The 20,051-nt window shown below is 38.0% G+C and overlaps 2 protein-coding genes across 5 annotated transcripts in view; both read left to right on the top strand.

Moving 5' to 3' along the window:
• The first annotated feature begins 59 nt into the window (after positions 1-59).
• LOC126409693 (uncharacterized) lies at positions 60-1,552 on the top strand. Its single transcript, XM_050075560.1, has 2 exons — positions 60-542; positions 842-1,552. Exons 1-2 carry the CDS (start codon positions 179-181, stop codon positions 874-876), a joined length of 399 nt encoding a protein of 132 aa, XP_049931517.1. The 5' UTR covers positions 60-178; the 3' UTR covers positions 877-1,552.
• A 9,571-nt stretch (positions 1,553-11,123) lies between these two features.
• The window catches only part of LOC116254384 (probable CoA ligase CCL12), a 67,497-nt gene continuing 58,569 nt past the window's right edge, over positions 11,124-20,051 (top strand). The window contains exons 1-3 of one of the 4 annotated variants that reach the window (XM_050075702.1): positions 11,124-11,275; positions 11,382-11,563; positions 11,955-12,810. In XM_050075702.1, coding sequence (XP_049931659.1) covers positions 12,728-12,810 — 83 coding nt within the window. In that variant the 5' untranslated portion in view covers positions 11,124-11,275; positions 11,382-11,563; positions 11,955-12,727. Of the gene's footprint in view, positions 11,564-11,954; positions 12,811-14,191; positions 14,959-20,051 lie in introns of those variants that run through there. The other 3 variants (XM_050075701.1, XM_050075703.1, XM_031629766.2) reach the window with 3 other exon arrangements.

Genomic DNA, 20,051 nt, shown 5'->3' with positions numbered 1-20,051 from the left:
GATTTGATAACTGTTTTCAATGGGTCACAGCAACTACTGGAAGGGGTGCTTGCAGAATTTATACAACTATAACAACTATGGGAATGACTCATGCAATTCACTATCAGAATCTTCCCCATGAACCAATGAGCAAGTCTACTCGTTGATTCTTCAGGAAGAAAAGCAAAGGGAGGCAAGAATGCAACCTCCCTCAAACGATCACATCAGCCTCTCTGCTAGTTATGACAATCGCAACTTCAGAAATCGAAGTGGTAAGAAGCCAACATACTTTTGCAACCACTGCAATATTACAGGTCATTCCAGAGAGCGCTGCTTCAAACTGAATGGATACCCTCCAAACTTTAGAGAAGGGAGGATCAAAGGAGATAAAGTGCCAAAGCCAAACAGTGGTGACCAAAGCAAAACTGCCTTCATCGCTGCAACTTCCAATACCCAATCAAATGACTCCGGTAAGGAACTTGCTCTTGCTTTCACTGTTGAAGAGTTTTTACAACTGAAGCAAATACTCAAGGACCGATCAACACCACTTACCTCGTTCGCAGGTCTGTCATCTTTATCTCCTTGCACATGGATTGTCGACAGTGGTGCAAGTCACCACTTGTCATCTTCCTTGTTCAACATGTCTGAAGTTACACGCCTTTCAATTCCTTTTCCTATTAAACTCCCCGATAATCGAATCGTCCAAGCGTCGCACGTTGGACAAGTAGTTCTGTCATCTGATCTAGTTCTCAAAAATGTCTACTACATACCTGATTTTCACTTCAACCTTATTTCTGTCAGTAAGTTGTTGAACCAAACTGATTACCATCTCTGTTTCACTTCTACTTGTTGCTACTTGCAGGACCCGACCTTCAAGACAACGATTGGTCTGGCTGAACTGCGAGGTGGCCTTTACATCTACAAGTTCTCATCGACACAACCAACAGCCTCAATCCTGAACTGCAACCATGACCCGACAGATCTGTGGCATATTAGATTATGACATCCTTCACCAACCAAAAATGTCTTGTTTTCTGAATATGATATAAACATCAAACAATCAAACAGTTTTTGTGATGTCTGCAAGTTGTCTAAACAGTCTAGACTTTCGTTTGAATCCAATAAAGTGCATTCTGTTGCTCCTCTTGAACTTCTTCACTGCGACATTTGGGGACCTTATTCGAAAGCTTCATTCTCAGGTGCCCATTACTTGTTATCCATCGTCGACGACTACACCAGGTCTGTTTGGATCTACCTAATGAAGTTCAAAAGCGAAACTTACCTGCACTTGAAAAATTTCATTGCTCTAGCTGAAAGACAATACCATCACAATGTCATTAAGGTGAAAACCGACAATGGTGCAGAGTTCTTCTCTGACGAAATGAAAAAACTTCTGTTGGAGCATGGAATTGACCATCAACACACCTGCACCTACACTCCTCAGCAAAACGGGGTTGTAGAGAGAAAGCATCGGCACATACTAAATGTGGCGAGAGCCCTGAAAATTCAATCTGGACTGCCAATAACGTTTTGGGATGAATGTGTCCTCACTGCCACTTACCTGATAAACAGGACGCCTTTAGCAAGCCTACAAAATAGAACTCCATATGAAATGATGTTTGGCAAAAAACCGTCTCTTGCTCACCTACGCGTCTTCGGTTGTCTTTGCTTTGCTACCAACCTAAAACCCTAACACAAATTTGACCACAGAGCTGAAAGGTGCATATTTCTGGGGTATCCTTTTGGACAAAACGCCTACAAAATCTACAGCCTTGAGAACCAAAGAATATTCACAAGCCGTGATGTAATCTTCAATGAAAAGTTGTTTCCCTTCAAACTGCTGAGTCATGAATCATCTCCGTTTGTGTTGTCCTTCATGTTTGATGAATATAACGTTTCAGAAAACATTCCTTCAATAACTCCCCTTGACAGTCCTGTTCATGAAGAAGCAGAGCGCACACCTTCCCAACTCAATTTGCCAACTGTTAGTGAAAAAATTGATGCCACAAATCTGCCAAACCCTGTAATACAACAAACAACTGTTACTGAACTTGACCCACCGACTGAACCGATGCCACAGGTTCCTCCTCCTCGCTTGAGAAGATCAACTCGCAAAAGCCAACCCTCAGTACTGTTGAAGGACTTTTACTGTAACATGGCCACTCAAGGATCATCAGACCCGTCGCTGTTGAGAAGGAAAGAGGTCACCAGGTATCCCCTTTCTCAAGCTCTCTCTTTCAACTCCTTTTCCCAACCTCATAAATCCTTCTTGTTGAATATCTCAAAACACACTGAGCCTACTTCATTTAGTGAAGCTGAGCAGGATCCAAACTGGAGGAAGGCAATGCAGTTAGAAATCGATGCATTGGAAGAAAACAAAACCTGGACGCTTGTTGCTCCTCCGCCCAATGTGAAGCCTATACCCTGCAGATGGATTTACCGCATCAAGTATAAAGCCAGTGGCGAAGTTGAGAGGTTTAAGGCCAGACTAGTGGCTAAGGGATTTGCTCAAACTGAGGGACTAGATTATCAAGAAACCTATGCACCAGTCGCAAAGCTCGTCACAGTCCGATGTCTGATTGCGGTCGCAGCCAAAAAGAACTGGTTCATCCGTCAAATGGATGTTTACAACGCATTCTTAAATGGAAGTCTGGAGGAAGAGATTTATATGGCACTCCCACCTGGCTATGAAGAATGTGATAACAAGATGGTCTGCAAATTAAATAAGTCCATTTATGGACTGAAGCAGTCACCCCGTTGTTGGTTTGTGAAACTTTCTGATGCAATTGTGTCCTATGGTTTCAACCAGTCCAGAGCTGATTATTCCCTGTTCACACTCACATCTGGAAATGTGTTGATAGCTGTGCTGGCGTATGTGGACGACTTGATCATCTGTGGCAACAACCTGGAGGGTATTCAAAACTTCAAAGATTACTTGAGCAATTGCTTCAAGATGAAGGATCTAGGAGATTTGAAGTATTTTTTAGGTCTTGAACTCACTCGTACAAAACAGGGCATTCTCCTCACTCAGCGCAAGTATACATGTGACTTGTTAGATGAAGCCGGACTACTAGGCGCAAAGCCCATGGAAACCCCAATGGAATATCGACTCAACCTGTCAGCAACTGATGGGCAGCCATTGAAGAATGCAACCACTTATCGCTGGTTGGTTGGTAAGCTGATTTACCTCACAATAACTCGTCCAAACATTATGTTTTTTGTCCATGTCTTCAGTAGACACATGCAGCAACCAACTACAGCACATCTGGACTCAGCCATGAATGTGTTATGATATCTGAAGAAAAATCCTGGGCAAGGCTTATTGTTTTCTCAAAACTGTAACTATGAGTTGAAAGCATATTGTGATGCCGACTGGGCAGCCTGCAGGGATACTAGACGCTCAGTTTCAGGTTACTGCGTCTTCTTCGGTGGTAGCTTGATTTCATGGAAATCAAAAAAATAGCCTATTGTGTCACGATCATCCGCCGAAGCAGAGTATCGTGCCATGGCTAATGTTTGCTGTGAAATCTTGTGGCTGACGTACATACTAGCAGATCTCACAGTGCAACACTTAGACTCAGTCCTGGTCTTCAGTGACAGCAAGTCAGCGTTGCAGATGGCTGCCAATCCAGTGAAGCATGAATGAACCAAGCATGTGGAACTAGATTGCCATATAGTGAGAGATCTAGTGAGGAACAGAACGATCGAGACCAGATTTGTGTCATCCCAGTATCAAGTTGCTGACATGTTCACCAAATCCATTAGCTTGGATCAGTTTCTCTTCTTGAAAGGCAAACTTGGCCTCTGTGATCCATATGCCCAGTTTGAGGATGGGGTGTTAAAGACAGTTACCCTTACTAAAGAAAAGGAACAATAATCGACAACACTAATGAATTATGAAGTTGCAAAAGTACTAGTCATCAATTCTACACAATTGATGATTCCCTTTTCTAAATTCCGTTGTAAATATCTGTAGAGACGTCTCTTTCAAGTGGTTGCTGAAATATCCTTCACCGCATCCTTGTAACAGTTTTGTAACTAATTTCTCCCTTTGCTCCTCTGTAACGATGTTGTATATATTCTTTTTGGAGGTTCAATTCATTTGCGCGAGACACAATTCTTTCAGTGTTCCCTTCATATTTGAGCTATGTTTCTGTTCTGTTGCCTTTTGCTGTCTCTTCTTTACAAGGCTCACTGGGCTTCATGGTTTGTTCGGAGTCCATTTCACAAACAAAATCCAATATCTAGTGAACAAATTCCTAATAATCAAAGGATGTTTTGGTTCATTTGGGGATGCTTGAGGGGTTCTATCACGGCTCTGAAGACGGTTCAGGTTTAGATTTCCTTTTAGACTCCTTCGAAAACCATCATCATGCATTGAAACATGCAAAAAAACGTACAACAGAACTGAAATTTGATGAATTGCATTTGTAGAACGAGAGTAAAAGATCATACCTCATAGGCTCCATTTTCTGAAGCCTAATCCTCCCACCCACGGTGTAGCGAGAGAGAGAGAGAGAGAGAGAGAGAGAGAGAGAAAGAGAGAGAGAGAAACTGTTCTTGACACAGGGAGGAAGGAAGAGAGACAACAATAGAAAGAGAGGAAAATGAACCCCAAATCGATGCAAATGAGCAAAAACCCTAGTTATGCAAATCAGAGACAAATAGAGAGAGGGAGCGAGAGAGAAAACAAGAGAAATGGGATCTCACTTGGAAAAGTTATTCACCGCAACGATGGAGCTCCTCGTAGCAACGAAGGTGATTGCACGACTCGTAGTCGATGGAATGGAGGAAGCAAGACCCCATCGATTGATGGAATGGAGGAAGAGAGCAACAGAGAGATCAAGGGAGCTTAGAGCAATGGGCGAGAAGGAGACTTAGAAGAGAGAAGGGGGAGAGACGAAGGAGAATGAGAGAAGGAGAAAGGAGGAGGAGAACGCGAGGAGGAGACTCAAAAGAGAGAAGGAGAAAGGGGCAGGAGAACGAGAGAATGAGAAAGGGTGGGAGACGAGTGTCTTGTTCCACGTTGTTCCAAGGGTCAGCTCGGAACAGCTTGGAACAGGGGTATTTTATATTCCTGTTCAGTTGTCCATCTTGTCCGTCTTGTACTGTGGACGCCATTTGATAGAAAGATTGATTAAATAGGACACGCGTGTCCTGTGGCCATCAAACGACCTTTAATATAACATGCTATCATGACAACATCTCTCCAAACTCTTTTTGAGACATTCATTTGAAACAAGAGACATAATGGTTTCAAGTAAATGGTGATTTTTTGTTGGGGAGTACAAGAGACATAATGGTTTCAAGTAAATGGTGATTTTTTGTGGCTTCCACATTTTGTTGGGGAGTACCAATGCACGTGAATTGATAAACTAAACCATGTTCTCTCTCAAACTGCTCAAACCAGTGGTTCTTGAATTCTTGAATTCTGTTTCATTATCCATCCATCCTCAACGGCTTAATTTTTACACCAAACTTAGTTTCCACCATTTTGTTAGAAATCATGGAATTTATGAAGCACTTCATCTTTGCTTTTTAATAAATAAATCAAAATCACTTTATAGAAATCATCTATGAATGTCACATACGAACAACAATTAGAATATAAGACTATGATTGTTGGGCACCAAACATCAAAGTCCACAAGATCAAAGGGAGTAACAGACTTATTTTCGAAGTCTAGACATTTTGGCAAAGTTGCAAATCTCACACAAATAATCATCAAAATATAGATCGGGGATCAATATAGACAATGCCCGATTAGATGCATTGCCTAGTCTTTTGTGTCACAATTCTCCATTCAACCACATTCTAGTCACCAAGGCCAAGGAGTTGGGTTGCACAATGTATAGGTCATCCCTTAAGCACCCCTTACCAATTGTCCTCTTCGTCTTCAAGTCATGAATGATCACATTAGTGAATACAACTTAGCAAATTAAGTATCTTAATTTTAGACATTGAGAGTAGCTTAGAGGCAAGATATGGCATATACAGAACATCAGAAGTATGATCATGCTAAAAAAATATTATTTTTCCCATGCTACTAATTTTTATGGAGGTTCCATTAATAATAGTCACAGGTTAATCAGATTGTTTGAAAAGTATGCATCTAACATTTTTTTTTATAGTCATATGATCACTAGCACCAAAAATGCTAAGAATGAGCTGAGGCAGCCACGCCACTCTGATTAATCTTCATCCCTTGAAAAAGCTCACTGATGTTTTCAAGGATGATGGCAGCACAGATGTAATTAGAATCAGATTTATCACTGGTTGGTTTTAGCCATGGACGTGATGGGCCTGGTATCCTTCTTGTCTGTAGATTTCCTTATATTTTGAGGTTTCCCATAGAGCTCCCAGCATCTTTCATGAGTATGGCCTCCCTTTTTGTAGTGGGAGCAATATCTCTTAGCTCGATTTTTCCATCTAGTGCAGTTGGTGCCTTTGTCAATAGCAAGAAAGTCCATCTTATCTCCCTTGGCTCATTCTTTACTAGTGCCAGTAGAGTTCGCAACCCTTTTTCACGATTCATTTCTCAATAATAAAGAACAAACAATAGAAAAAAGTCAATAATTTAGGAGATATAAGAATTTGGCTCCCTGTTGTCACATATTCAAGGCCGAGACTAGCAAGAAGTTTAAATATTTTCAGCTGCTCTCGATGTTTTTCTTTAGATGTGAAACTTTCTGACATGTTAACCAAGTAATCAGGTGCAACCCACATACCTTGCATCTCTCCAAGGTGTTCACTGAATGATTGAGACTCTTTCCCAATGCTTCAAAGATTTTGAGAGAGCTGAAGCATGCAAACAGTGTCATTTTTCTCGTTGTCGAGAGCTCTTGTTTTCTTCCATATTTGTGCCACAATATCAGCAAAATAAAAACCTTGAGCAATTTTTTGACTTCATGGAGTTAATCAACCATGATATCACTAAGTGATTGGTTGAAACAATGAGTCGTTCTTGTTAGGTTTAGAGATATCTCCAATCACGTATTCAAGCTTCAATTTGCCACTGAGATACAAAGTATCTGACCTTGACCAGATCACAAAATTAGAGCGATTCACTAAAACAAACTTGATTTTGTTTGCAGGATTGGCTTGTTCCTGCACAACTATCTGTTGGAAATGAAGCAGTGGAAGACTCTTCATGGTCTGATCGTCGTCTCAACAAGTCACTAGTGGAGGGTTTGGGTCTGTGCACAAACTTGAGGAAGCGGCAGCAGCAACACCGTTTGAAAAGGGCGAAGGAAAGAAGAAGAAGAAGAAGTAGAAAAACAATAGCAGAGAATCAAATAATTCTGGGTTTGCTTCTATAAGGCGTCGACTAGGGAGATCAATCAATTAAACCCCAAGTCAGAGAATCACTGGGCATAGATAGTGCTGCCTCATAGGTTTTCTCGTAGCCCAACAGGCGGTTACGGCGACGAGAGATTGGCGGAGAGAATCAAGCTCCAAGTGGGCCCCCTTGCAGTTATGAGATAAGTAGGTATGGTTCTTGGCCACTATCCAACATCTCTTACTTGGCCATGAGACTGCCAAATTGCTACCACTATTTGTGAGTTTCTTTAATCTTTAGTTACGTTGTTTTCCATAATTAGTTTAACCATCGTAACTCAAATATTCAATATATTTAACATTAGTTATGAGGTTTTCTTCATGCACAAATATTTCCATCGTAACATGCTCTAAAAACACTTAGTCTTATGTATTAGACTTCCAACAAATTGAGCAAGGTGTATATTTTTCTTTTATTACTTTTTCACAAAAGACAATTACTTCTCTTTTAACAATAGAAGTTCCAAATAATTTCAAAAATATCCATTCATGCAATACATAATCATATGCCAATGACAACTCAAACAGGCTCCCACTTTTCAATTGTTCACATAGTCATCTTCTTGATGAGCAATATGTCTAATCTTCATAATGACTATCTAAAAGAAGGAAATATTACATAAGAGACTATTGTACAACAATATTAATCAATATACCTTTCCATATAAAGTATTTCATTTAACTCACCATTCATAAGGGAATTTTGATTACCAAATGAATAGATCACTTGTTAGATTTTTCATTTATTTCACCAAGGTTAATACATAGCTCCACAAACAAAGGCATGCAACAACAATTCAAGTATAGCCATGAAGATGTAAACCTTTGTGACAATTATCAATGTCTAAGAATAGAAGAATTGGACTCAATTGGTTATTTTTCTAATTGATTCATAAATCAATCTACAATATGATCATTGAATGCACTAATAAGTTTTAATTGGTTCATTACCAAACTATCCTTAGCCAGTTCATTGACTGACTACTAATTAACATATCAAATCGATCAAACTTGATCATCAAAAGAATCATTATATTTGTACCATTGAAATAATTTCATCTCATGCATAAAAACATTATAGACCTTTTTATTATTATTATTATTATTATTGTTATTATTATTAGATCTTTGGGTACCCAATACATATGCATTGACAAACATATTATTCAATTTCTAGATATGCATTTGAGATGCATTCTAGATTTTCAAATATCTCAATATCGATCTAGTTAGTGTGGATTTCATTATATTCATGAGTGTTATCTTACACCTCATGTCAAATATTGAAAAACAAATTCATTCTTAAACAATAACTTACTTATGAGCATACTAGCATAGTTGGATCCACAAATGAACAAATAGCATAATATCCTTATATCTAATATAACAAAGATATGGATGTTTAATCATATATCCAAATATATATATTCAATTTTGAATCAAGGTTGTACGTAAGGTTGATCTTAAAGATTAAATTATATTAGCGTGAATCCAAACTAGCAATATTCACAATACAACTAATATGAATTAACCTTGAAAGGATGCAGCTTTGGAGCAATGCTAGTCCATATTTATTTTTGAGAAAATAAAGTTACCATCTCTAGCACTTTAATGTCATAAACCTTCAAATAAACACATTCTTGCCAGTATGGATTTTAGTTCAAGAGTGTTATATTATACCTTTTGATTATGTATTAAAAACAAATTCATTTTCATAAAAAGAAAAAAAATAAAGCTTTATTCAATAGTTCTCTAGAATGATTTTTTGATCTAGAATGACAACAAATATAACAATATGATTAGATCCAAAAGCAAATATGATAACATATATTGGAACCAATATAAACAGGATATAGATTTTTTTCACATATCCAAACAAGTCAATTTAGATATGAATCTAAACTTTACGTATTGTGGATTTCACCAGTTCAAATATATAAATTCAGATCATATCATCATATCATAGATCCAAACACAATAATAAGAAAAGATTAAGAACATCTCATCCCAAATGACAGTCTAGTTTTCTTAAGTCAACACTAAAGATTTTTCTTTTTCTCACTTTTAATATGATGCAAATCTAAAGTCATACCTATAGTCATTTTTCATAAGAGCAAATAAGATTTCATATACTAGAACTTTTAGTACAACAAATCTTTAAATAAAAATATTTTGTTAATATTGCTTGCACCATGCTTAAGAGTGTTACCTTACACATACACATGATGATATATTGAATTCAATGCAAGTATAGATATTTGGAGCCAACGATCCAAACAAGTTAATCTGAATTTAAATATGTCATAAACCAAGTTGGTATATGAATCTAACCATGTCTAAGAGTGTCAATTTACACTTATTAACATACCAATATCCAATAATATAATCATTACTTTTAACTAGGATAAACATACAATAATATAATCTTTGTTAAGGGAATATTATTTATAAGGAGCAAAAGAAATTCTTCTTTTAGCACTCAAGTGCTACTCACATTGAAAATGTACAACTTGTAAAATCATTAGATCTAAAAATCAATGTCTGATAATATGTTTGGATCCAATATAAACAAGACATAGATCTTGAACAAAAGGTGTAAACTGGTCAAATCAAATCATGTTCTGAAAGAGTACAATGTTTATTGTGAGATCCAAATTCAACAGCTAAATAAATATATAAAACAAATTCTGATCATATCTAATATCAATAGACTCAAAATGATGAAGAATATTATAATATATATTTGAACCAACATAAATAGGATATAGATTTTTAACCAGTATCAAAACAAATTAAAATATGAATATGTCATGAGCCAAACTGAATATAAATATGGATCTTAAGTAACGATTAGATCCAAAGCAAAAATCCAAATTATTATCTAGATTCAGATCATAGCAATGTGGATCCAAATATAATGATATCAACATTAGAATCAATATATATTTAAGCAAAAAAAAAAAGATCCAAATTCAAAGTATAATGTGAACATGTTTTAACATAATATCCATAACCAAATAAAATTTTAGTTATTGTCAGAAACACAAGGTCTATCCTACCATTTGGTCATGCATGCACAAAATAATAGAATTGCATAAGCATATATACATGTTGCTAACTATTTAGTTTTTTGACAGTTGCCAGATGCTCTCATTATGGAAATCATTTCTACATTTTTAATTTTAATGACAAGCAAAAGAAGGAAGATAACATAAAGAATATCACATGAGCAAATCTCCAATAATATTCTAAATTATTACTTAGAAGGAAGGAGATCTCAACTTTAAATTTTAGAACGTCAATTTTCTCTTTTATTTTCAAAACTATACTCGTGACCCTCTTATAACAATTTTAATAAGTCTGAAGGTATCTCTACAGAATTGCATATAAAATCTTGATTTTTCGCTGAAATTACAAAACAATTTTTTGGAAGTTAGTAGAACCCTCTTTTAACAATTTATAATAAGTTTGAGGGTATTTCTAAGCAATTTCGTATAACACCTCGGATTTTTACTGAAATTAATTTTCGCAAGAAAAAGTTTTTAGCAAAAACATTGCGGCATTAATTTTTGCAAAATGAAGCATGCTTTAGAAATATTACGAAAATGGTGGACTTAATTTTCAATTTTTAACTTTCGAAAACCCCCCTTTGAAAAAGTTTTTAGCAAAACGTCGCAACATTAATTTTTGTAAAAATAGGACAACATTTTTGCAAGTTTTTCGAAAATTGTGGACTAAATATGTAATTTTCAACTTAAGTCTATAAATACTTTCGACGAGTTTTCCTTCATTGTTCCGCCCGATCTTCTCTCGAACTTTCTCCGTGAGGGTTCTTCCTTCACTCAAACCACCTCTGCTACCACCGTGAGGAAGATAGCCAGCGAGTACCTGTCTGCTAGCACCGCGAGTATGATGGCCGACGAGCTCCTCTCTGCTATCACCTCGAGGAAGACGACTGGTGAGCATCTCCACCTCATGAACCCTCTCTGTTGGGGTTTGGGTTGACCGGCGACCTCCTCATCGTCTCTACCGATAGTGACAGAGGGGTTTTTTGTGGGTTTTAGAGGCGGTCGGAAAAGGAGCAGCGACGGGTTCTCCGACTGCGACGGAAGAGAGAAATGGCGAAGGCTTCTCTAGACGCACGGTAAAGCCGGCAACCTTGGTGTTTTGTCGCTCAGGTAGCAGGCGATTGTTTCAAAGGAACGACAACAAACACTCTGGTCAAGCCAGGGAAAAAATGCCAGAGGTGATCTTCTACTCTTATTCTTGCGTGTGCGCGCTTTCGGGCTAGATCCTCGATGAGGGTTCTGATTTCCCTTTTTTTTTCATTTTAGAATCCTTGTCCCCTTTTCTCAGAACCCTTGACGTGGTTGTTCCTTCCCCTCGTCGAGGGTTTTACAGGTTCTGATTTTTCTAGAACCTTCAACTAATCGGGGGGCGTTTGAACTTCCTTGTTAAATAAGATAACTTGTAGCTTGAGGAAATTCACGAAAGATATCTGTCTGAACTAGCAGACTGTTTATAATATTGTCTAGCATGCTGAAATGTTCAAGAGGCATGATCTAGAACAGCAAGTCGTCATAATCTAAAATGGCATGCTAAAGGAGATTGACGATGTATGTATGTGCACATTACAGGCGTCACAAAAGCCAGACGGAACTTACTGAGATTCGACAATCCCTACGCTCTGATACCACCGGTGGAGGGTTCGGGTCTGCGCACAAACTCGAGGAAGCGGAAGCAGCAACACCGTCTAAAAAGGGTGAAGGAAAGAAGTAGAAGTAGAAAAACAGTAGCAGAGAGTCAGATAATTCTGGGTTTGGTTCTATGAGGCGCCGACTAGGGAGATCAATCAATTAAACCCCTCAGTCAGAGAATTGCTGGGCATATATAGTGATTAAACCCTAAGTCAAAGAATCGCTCGGCAGTGTCGCCTCATAGGTTTTCGGTAGCCTAGCGGGTTAAGGCAAAGAGAGATTAGCGAAGGGAATCAAGCTCGTAACTCAAGCGGGCCTTGGCTTTTGGCCACTATCCAACACTATCTTCATCACCACTCTTTAAAGCCATCTTTCTGCCATGGTTGAAGCACCTCAAGGGAAGAACAAAAGAACAAATACCCATGAACGAGCACATCTAGAATAGAAGAGAAAGAAGAAGAGACATGTTGAAAACATGTACGTTAAGCGGTTCTTCAGCTAATGAGGTCTACATCCATAAAGAAAGGCAGCTCAGCGACTTACGAAAAGATCTTATTCCTGTTGTTATCACGAGTACAAGGTTATTATATTGCCAAGTTACAAGATTCTCTCAAGAAAGTCCGTGATAGAAGATAAGGAAGCTAGAAACGACTTCCACAAATGTAGCATTCTTCCACAAATATGGCAATCAAATCTTGGACTTCAAAGCAAGGATGAGGATAAAGATCTGCATGCGCCAGCTGAGCTGCCAAATGCCCTATTATCTTCAACAACAACACAAGACACCAATAGTAAGGTCCATGGTTCGAACGATCTTATGCCAGACCTAAAATCCACAATTGAAATCCTTATTTTATCTTTTGGATTAAGAAACTATCAAATCTAAAATTAAAGGGGAGGGAATTTGATCTTAAATCCATGAATCTCAAACTCTACTAACTTTAAATAAGAGGCAAAGACCGCCCTCAGTATACAACAGAGTTATGAAAATGGGTTTTTGAGTCAAACGTTAAAACCTAATGATTCAATGAATCAACGAATCAAATTGGGGCCCGAGCAGTTGTGAATAGGATTCAAAAAAGTACCTGTTCAATTCAACAATAAGTAAATTAAAAAATCAAAATAATTCAAATTCAGAAAAATAAAAAATGAAGTATAAATTTAGTTATGACTGAATTTAAGTTATGATGAACTTATGCTTTGTTTGGATTGAAGGAAGGGGAGGGAAGTGTGGAAAGGAAAGGAAAGGGAGGGGTAAATGAAGAGGGAAGAAAAAAAAAAGGAAATGAAAAGGGTGATTATAAAGTTTATTTGGATATAAAGAAAATAATTGTTAAAATAATGTTTGTTTAAACTATATAAAATAAAAAAAAGATATAATAACAATACCCTTGCACCTGACGACTGAAAAGAAGAAGGGGGCATCATGAACTGTGGGGAAAAGATAGAAGAAAAGAGAAGAACACCTCACGACGGGAAGGGGGCATCATGAACTGTGGGGAAAAGATAGAAGAAAAGAGAAGAGAGGCCAACCTGGATGGTTTACTAAAACGGACAGTAAAAAGAGACTTGAGTAAAAAAAAAAAATGTTGTTATGACGTAAAATGTTGTTCATGCATGCACTGAAAGAAAGAAATCACATATATGATAGAAAGCAAAAAACATTTTATTTCCTTTTCAATCCCTTTAATTTTAATTTTGGAGTGATTGGATTTACATTTGAACATCATTTCCATTTTCCCTCTCCTCTTCTTTCCCTTCTTTTGCTACAAAATAAGTTTTTTACTTCTTTTTTTCTTTCTTTTCTTTTTAATTAATCAACCAAACAAATGATTGATTGTTCTTTCCTTCCATCCAAACAGCGGTAAGGACTCTCCATGTTCCATGTGCTATTAACGTTTACATTGTTCTTCTTTTTCTAAAGGTTTTGAAAATGATTAAAAAACATCCAAAACAAGTTGCAAATGCTCATCAAGTGCCTTTGAGTCGGTCACAATCATAAACATTGGTTTTCTTGTTTTGTTTTGTTCTGTTTTTTACGGGTAAAATGGGCTATTCTTTTTTAATCTTCCGATTCGTTCCCAAATCGTGGGTTTCAATGAAAAATAGGTGATTTTGTGCAACAATTAAAAATCGGCTGATTTTGAGCTACAATTGAATTGACCCCTACATGAAATCGAGAGGGGGGCTGATTCTGTTCGAATAGACTGACCCAGGACGATTCAAACCCATGTTAACGGCACTGGTACAAACAGTGAACATGATAAGAATACCAGTCATTATTGTGTCGCTCAGAGAATTATATTTAGAATGAATTATAGACAATATTTCACCAACGATCAGTCAAGGGACACATGCATGGCCTCGAAACACAGTTTGTTTTCGCGTTAGCAAACAGACCCTGTTTCTAACTGTTGGGAAGGGAGTCATTGGGAAGGGAGTCAAACAGCAGGAGTCTTTTCTCGGGACGACGGCCTCTAAGGTGGATGCCCAAGTGAAAAAATTTCTGAAAGGCAGTTCAGAAGCACGCAGCACCGTCCGTGGTAGCCTACCAACCAGATGCTCCAACTACCTCTCTCACCAGCCATTACATCCCAACGGTTTCCCTATGTAGCTTTACACTAGTTTCACAACTAGTTTCACAAGCAGCGCAGAGGGAGAGAGAGAGAATGGATGTGGGCAAAGGCATACGAGAGATCGGGGTGGAGGATATAGTGAGGGCGGGGCTCTCCCCGTGGGAAGCCCGCTCTTTCTACGTATCCCTCAGAGATGCCATCTCCAGATCACCGTGGGGGGAGGCCGACCAGATATGGAGGACCATCACGGACGCTCGGCTGCTCCGACCTCGTCATCCCCACTCCCTCCACCAGCTCGTGTACTACTCCACCTACCATGGGTGGGACGTCTCCCGAAGGGGACCTCCTCTTTACTGGTTCCCCTCCTTGTGAGTCCTCTGCTCCGCCGACCCAATCATGGTTGCCACCCTTCTCTTCCTCGTTTCTTTTGAAGACGACACTGTTTGCTAATACAAATGCTGCGTTGTCTAAAGATAAGTGTCTCTTTTACCGTTTGTTCTTGATTGGTCTGTTGATGAAGTTGAGAGAAAAGCGAGACGCCATTTGTCATTTGATTTCTGTTGGTTGGTAGAGGGGCCTCCTGTAAGTTTTCCGCCTGGTTTTGTCCGGACCAATACCAAAGTTTTAAATGGCGTTGCTTCTCCTGTATTAGTCATATAATTCCTAACTAAAGAGGTAATGGAGGAAAGGACGGGTCCTTCTTCTCTGACCTCGATTCAGGTTGTGCTCGTGATAGAATCAAAGTGCATTTCAGTTAGGAGTTAGTGCAAGTGCAAGAAGCTCGTCTTTTCGCTAACGACATAAACGTATTACACTGCCTTTTTCAATTTTTTTGTATATCATTTTTTCTGTTTCTGGAACAAATGAGCAAGTTCCTATGGCTGGCGTCCAAAGTCTATCTAGATTTCTAGCCGTTGGAGTTGGTTAAATAGGTAAAGCTCCTCTCCTTTTTTTGTATAAATAGGGATCACCCCCTCTTCCTTTCTTTGTAGTAGTACCAACGGCTGGGTCCAAAGTCATCTAGATTTCTAGCCGTTGGAGTTAGTTAAATGGGTAAGCTCCTCTCCTTTTTTTATATATATATGGGGATCACTCCCTCTTCCTTCCTTTTTAGTAGTACTGCCTTGTGTTGCTGTAATGCCTTGTGCCATTTGTGCATCATAACTTTGTGGCCTTGTGTAGCTCTTGTTTTGGTCCCTGATTCACACATCGGTATTGTTACGGTCTCTTTTATGCTTGTCTGAGATAGAATGGAACCTTTGTGCTTCCAAGGGGTCTTATGTTCTCCTTTGTGATGGGTTTTGTCTTGTGTTTATGGCTCATCACGACTTGTTTTATGTCCAGCTGTTTGTGGGTGCTTACTCTTTGACTAGAGAAAGTTCTTTTTTTTTTTTTCAAGACCAAGAATGGGTTTTTTTTGTGTGACTATTTACGGGGTATATGTTCACCTATATTGCCATGTTTTTTTCCTGGATATTGGTTTAGGGTCTTTAGACTATAGCCTCAGAAAACACGTATTATTAAAAAGAATTTAGAACATTAAAAATTGGTCAGCCGAATAAATTGTGAAAAAAATGTCAAAAACGAAAAAAACACATTTTATCCCATTTTTATCCATTACTTTATGCATTTTTTCCCTTTTTCCCTTTTTCATATTGTTTCATGTTTTTTCGTGTTTTTTGCACTTTTTAGTTACCAAATTTTTATTTTGACATTTTGTACATTTTATTTTTAAGATTTTGCCCACCGTTCTTATTCTTGCTGAAAGATTAATTGCTTTAAAATTTGCTGTTTTTTTTTTTGTTTTTTTTTCCTCAACTTGCCGTTTTATACCCGTACAAAGTTCGCTGTCTAAAACCCAAAAACAGTACTTGTGGATATGGTTTAGACAACCATGGTATGGTGCATGTTGCTCTTATTTGCTATGGTCTCCAAGGTAACATGGACACGGCAGATTGGCCCCTGTACCTATGCAGACAGGGCAACACAGGTAGAGGGACACATAATGACACCTTTTGGATTGGGTCTGTGTCAAACCCGATCTAAAATGCATTAAGCCCATTTTCTTTTTAACAAAATGCATGAATATTTGTAGGATTTTGTATATATACGTGAGACCAGATTCAAAACACATTAAACCATTTTTCTTTTTAACAAAATGCATTATATATATATGTGCGCGCGCGTACACACACACACACACAGTATACACCACCATGTCCCCGTACCTGCATTTTCTAAACTTGCCATACCTGTATCTGCATTGCTGTACCTGTACCAAAATCCATATCCATACCCAGGTGATTTAGCTGGTCTCGTGGTGAATGTTTCACCTGCATATTTTCAGTTTGTGGTCAGCTGGATGCTCAAACTTATTTTGTCTAGGATGACCATTTTGCTGAATAGGCTACTCTTTATTTTTTATTTATAGTTGTTTCATTGGAAATAATATTCTATATAGCCACTTAAATTCTTTGTCATCATTTAAATGAAATTGATCTTATCATTTTCATTTTTTAAAATTTTGTTTGGCATCTTTTATGTTTTGTAATCTTCATGTTATTATGGATGGATTCCTAGATATGGTCAAAATCAAGTTATATTCAAATGGTGGAACTTTCTTTGCTCACATCTTAGACGTCTTCCCTTAACATATTTTATAGGATACAATGACATTTAGGTAGTGTTTCTACTTGATAGGATGCATATTGTTCTTAGATTGCAGAACAATTGAAGCAAGAATAAGGATTGAGATAAAAATGACTTCCTGAGATCAAGATGATTACCACTGCCTTGCCAGAAAGATATAGAAAATAACACCAAAGGGGATAATAAATGGTATAGGTCCAAGGCTGTCGAGTTGTTTCTTTATCTTCTCTTTTTCATGTTCATCACGAGAAGAGACTTCCCTATAAACAACAGAAGATTTTGTTGCAAATGTAGTTTGGGTCTCCATATATGTAGGAAACAATACATTGTCAATCTTATCCTTTATATATATGAAACACCTAGTCAGAACTGCTTCTTGCCTTATCTCTATTTTGGCAACTCATGATCAACACTGATTGGATAGATGTGATTAGAGATTGCCATCAACACCACCCCACGACCCCCACCCCCCCAATGGAAGCTCAGTGGTCTTAAAGATTTTCCTTTCCCACATAATCATGCCAACTTCTATGTACTTAGTGCTACTGTTTAAAAACAGGATTAAGAGATAGGTACGAGGCCCCAATGTTGTGTCACTCCAGAGCGTTCAAATAATTTGGCGTTCAAACATATCAGTCTTTTCCTCCTGAGTGTTACTCTTTGCCACTATCACACTTTCTAGTGTTCAAGAGAGCCATCTGATTTTTGTTTGACAAGAAAGACCTACTTATTGCTCACAACATTATTTATAAAGGGCGGGAAATAAGCTTCGAAGTGCCCTTTTTAATCAGAGCTTGAAACTTGTCTTCCACAGATTTGCACTATTGTGAGTGCTCACAGTTTTGTAAAAGGATGTAGGTTGGGTATGGATAGAGGGCTTAGGTATTGAGTTTGGAGGCAATGGATGGAGAATGGTGAGAAAGGTTTTGTGTTTGGGAACATGTGACCAAAGACTAGGTTCAACTAGGGGGAGAAAGTGGTGATGGTGGTCTAGGAGAGCAAGATGGTGGTGGAGAGATTCGAGATATAGGAGATGGAACTGTGGAATATTGATATGGAGGCTCAGGAGTCAAATCTGGATAAAGTCTATACCTTGTTAAGATGAGCGATATAGAAGGTGCAGGGGAAGGCAAAGAGATTTGTGTACTGCTAGAGGATAACTTTGAGGTGAAGAGTGTGGAAGTTGAGAAGAAAGCTCATCTTTAGTGAGCAAAACATGCGTAGATGGCCTTTATGTTGCTGACTGTAACCTAGGGAAACACATTTGGAACTGTAGAATTGTAATTTGGTGTCCAAAGGGCATAGGCAAATTTGGTTTCAATGTTGACCCTGATTTGGATTTGAGAAGGCTTTGTGTGCTAAATTTGCTGGTCGATCATTTTGGTCTTTTGAAGTTGAGCTTCACGAATCAGCAACATACGTAAGAGATCTTCAAGTATGAGAGGGCTGTCATGAATGCTCAATGAAGTCCATAGAGAACCACATTCATGCATGGGAGACCAGCCGTTGTATGGATGGCAAGATCATCATCTGGGACAGGTTTAAATGCCATATCAAGTGGGTGGGCAAGATTTTTTGCTTTATGAAAATTATCTGTTCGTTTGTGCAAGTTGTGCTATTGAGATTTCAATTGCTGCACAGTGGAGTAGGAAGCGTACAGCTTACATTCTCTTAAGTGTATTGCAAATGAAGTATTCAGACCAACAACTATGAATAGTCAGTGAGAGGGAAATAATCCAGCTTAGGAGCAACCGATCCATCCTTTACCAATTCAAGTAACATTTTTCTATGTTTTTTTCAAACAGCAAGAAGGAAGTTGTATTATTCAAAAGGACTATTTTTCATATGTGCATTAGGACATGAGGTCAATCCATCAGTGTATCCAAACAGACTATTATTCAAAAGGAGAAGGAAATGAGATTCCCAAAAAGGAAGTTGTTGGTAGATAAGTTTACATATGAAAAATGCTTCAGACTTGTAGGTGCAGGGACTAGTCTGTTTGACGAAAGATTCAATGTTCATGGCTGGTGAAGTGATTGTGAATCAGGCCCAAACTTGTCAAGACAAATGCTTCAAGAGAAACACCCTTGAAGCTTCCAATAACTTCAATAAGTAACACACAAAAAGAACCTCAAACTTGAGGACAAGAAGAATGTATTAATCTTGACAAAGTATATAAGAAGAGGCTAAAAATCCATAAAATAACAAGGGTCCCAAGTGCCCTATTTATACAAGAAACAAAGAAGAAAGGAGGGAGAGGAAGTGGCTGTTGGAGCTCCCAACGGCTAGAAATCTAGCCGTTGGGAACTCCCAACAGCTATTTCCTTATCAAAATAAAAAAGGAAAAAGTTCAGAAAAAAGGCACAAAAAATAAAGAAAAAATAAGAAAAAATAAATACAAGAAGTCCTATGTATACACACATATATTTATATATACAAATCATACATCAAACTGCTAGGAGTTTAAAATATATGATAGTAGATATCAAAACTTGTATGATACACTTACATTATATTTCTAACACCCTCCCTCAAACTTATGGTGTAATCACCGAAAGTTTGCCAAGAAGAAACTGGAATCTTGTGGAAGCAAGTTCTTTGGTGAAGAAATCTCCAAGTTGATATTCAGAAGGGACAAAAGATAGATCAATTGTTCGACTAAGATATTGCTCTCTCACATAGTGACAATCCATTTCAATATGTTTTGTCCTTCCATGAAAAGTATGATTGTTAGCAATGTAGATGGCACTTTTATTGTCGCAACAGAGCTTGGTGGCTTCGTTGAGGTCAATTCCAATGTCCTTCAATAAGC

The sequence above is a fragment of the Nymphaea colorata genome, chromosome 1, assembly GCF_008831285.2.
Source record: "Nymphaea colorata isolate Beijing-Zhang1983 chromosome 1, ASM883128v2, whole genome shotgun sequence".
Classification (NCBI taxonomy): domain Eukaryota; kingdom Viridiplantae; phylum Streptophyta; class Magnoliopsida; order Nymphaeales; family Nymphaeaceae; genus Nymphaea; species Nymphaea colorata.
Note: the sequence above shows the minus strand (reverse complement) of the source record. Positions and strands in the feature narration are given on the sequence as shown.

What these genes read in the sequence shown, in the direction of transcription:
- LOC126409693 (XM_050075560.1), top strand. Translation starts at nt 179, where the DNA reads ATGCAACCTCCCTCAAACGATCACATCAGCCTCTCTGCTAGTTATGAC. An exon ending in ACCACTTACCTCGTTCGCAG is followed by an intron (nt 543 to 841) that starts GTCTGTCATCTT and finishes TGCTACTTGCAG; the next exon opens with GACCCGACCTTCAAGACAAC.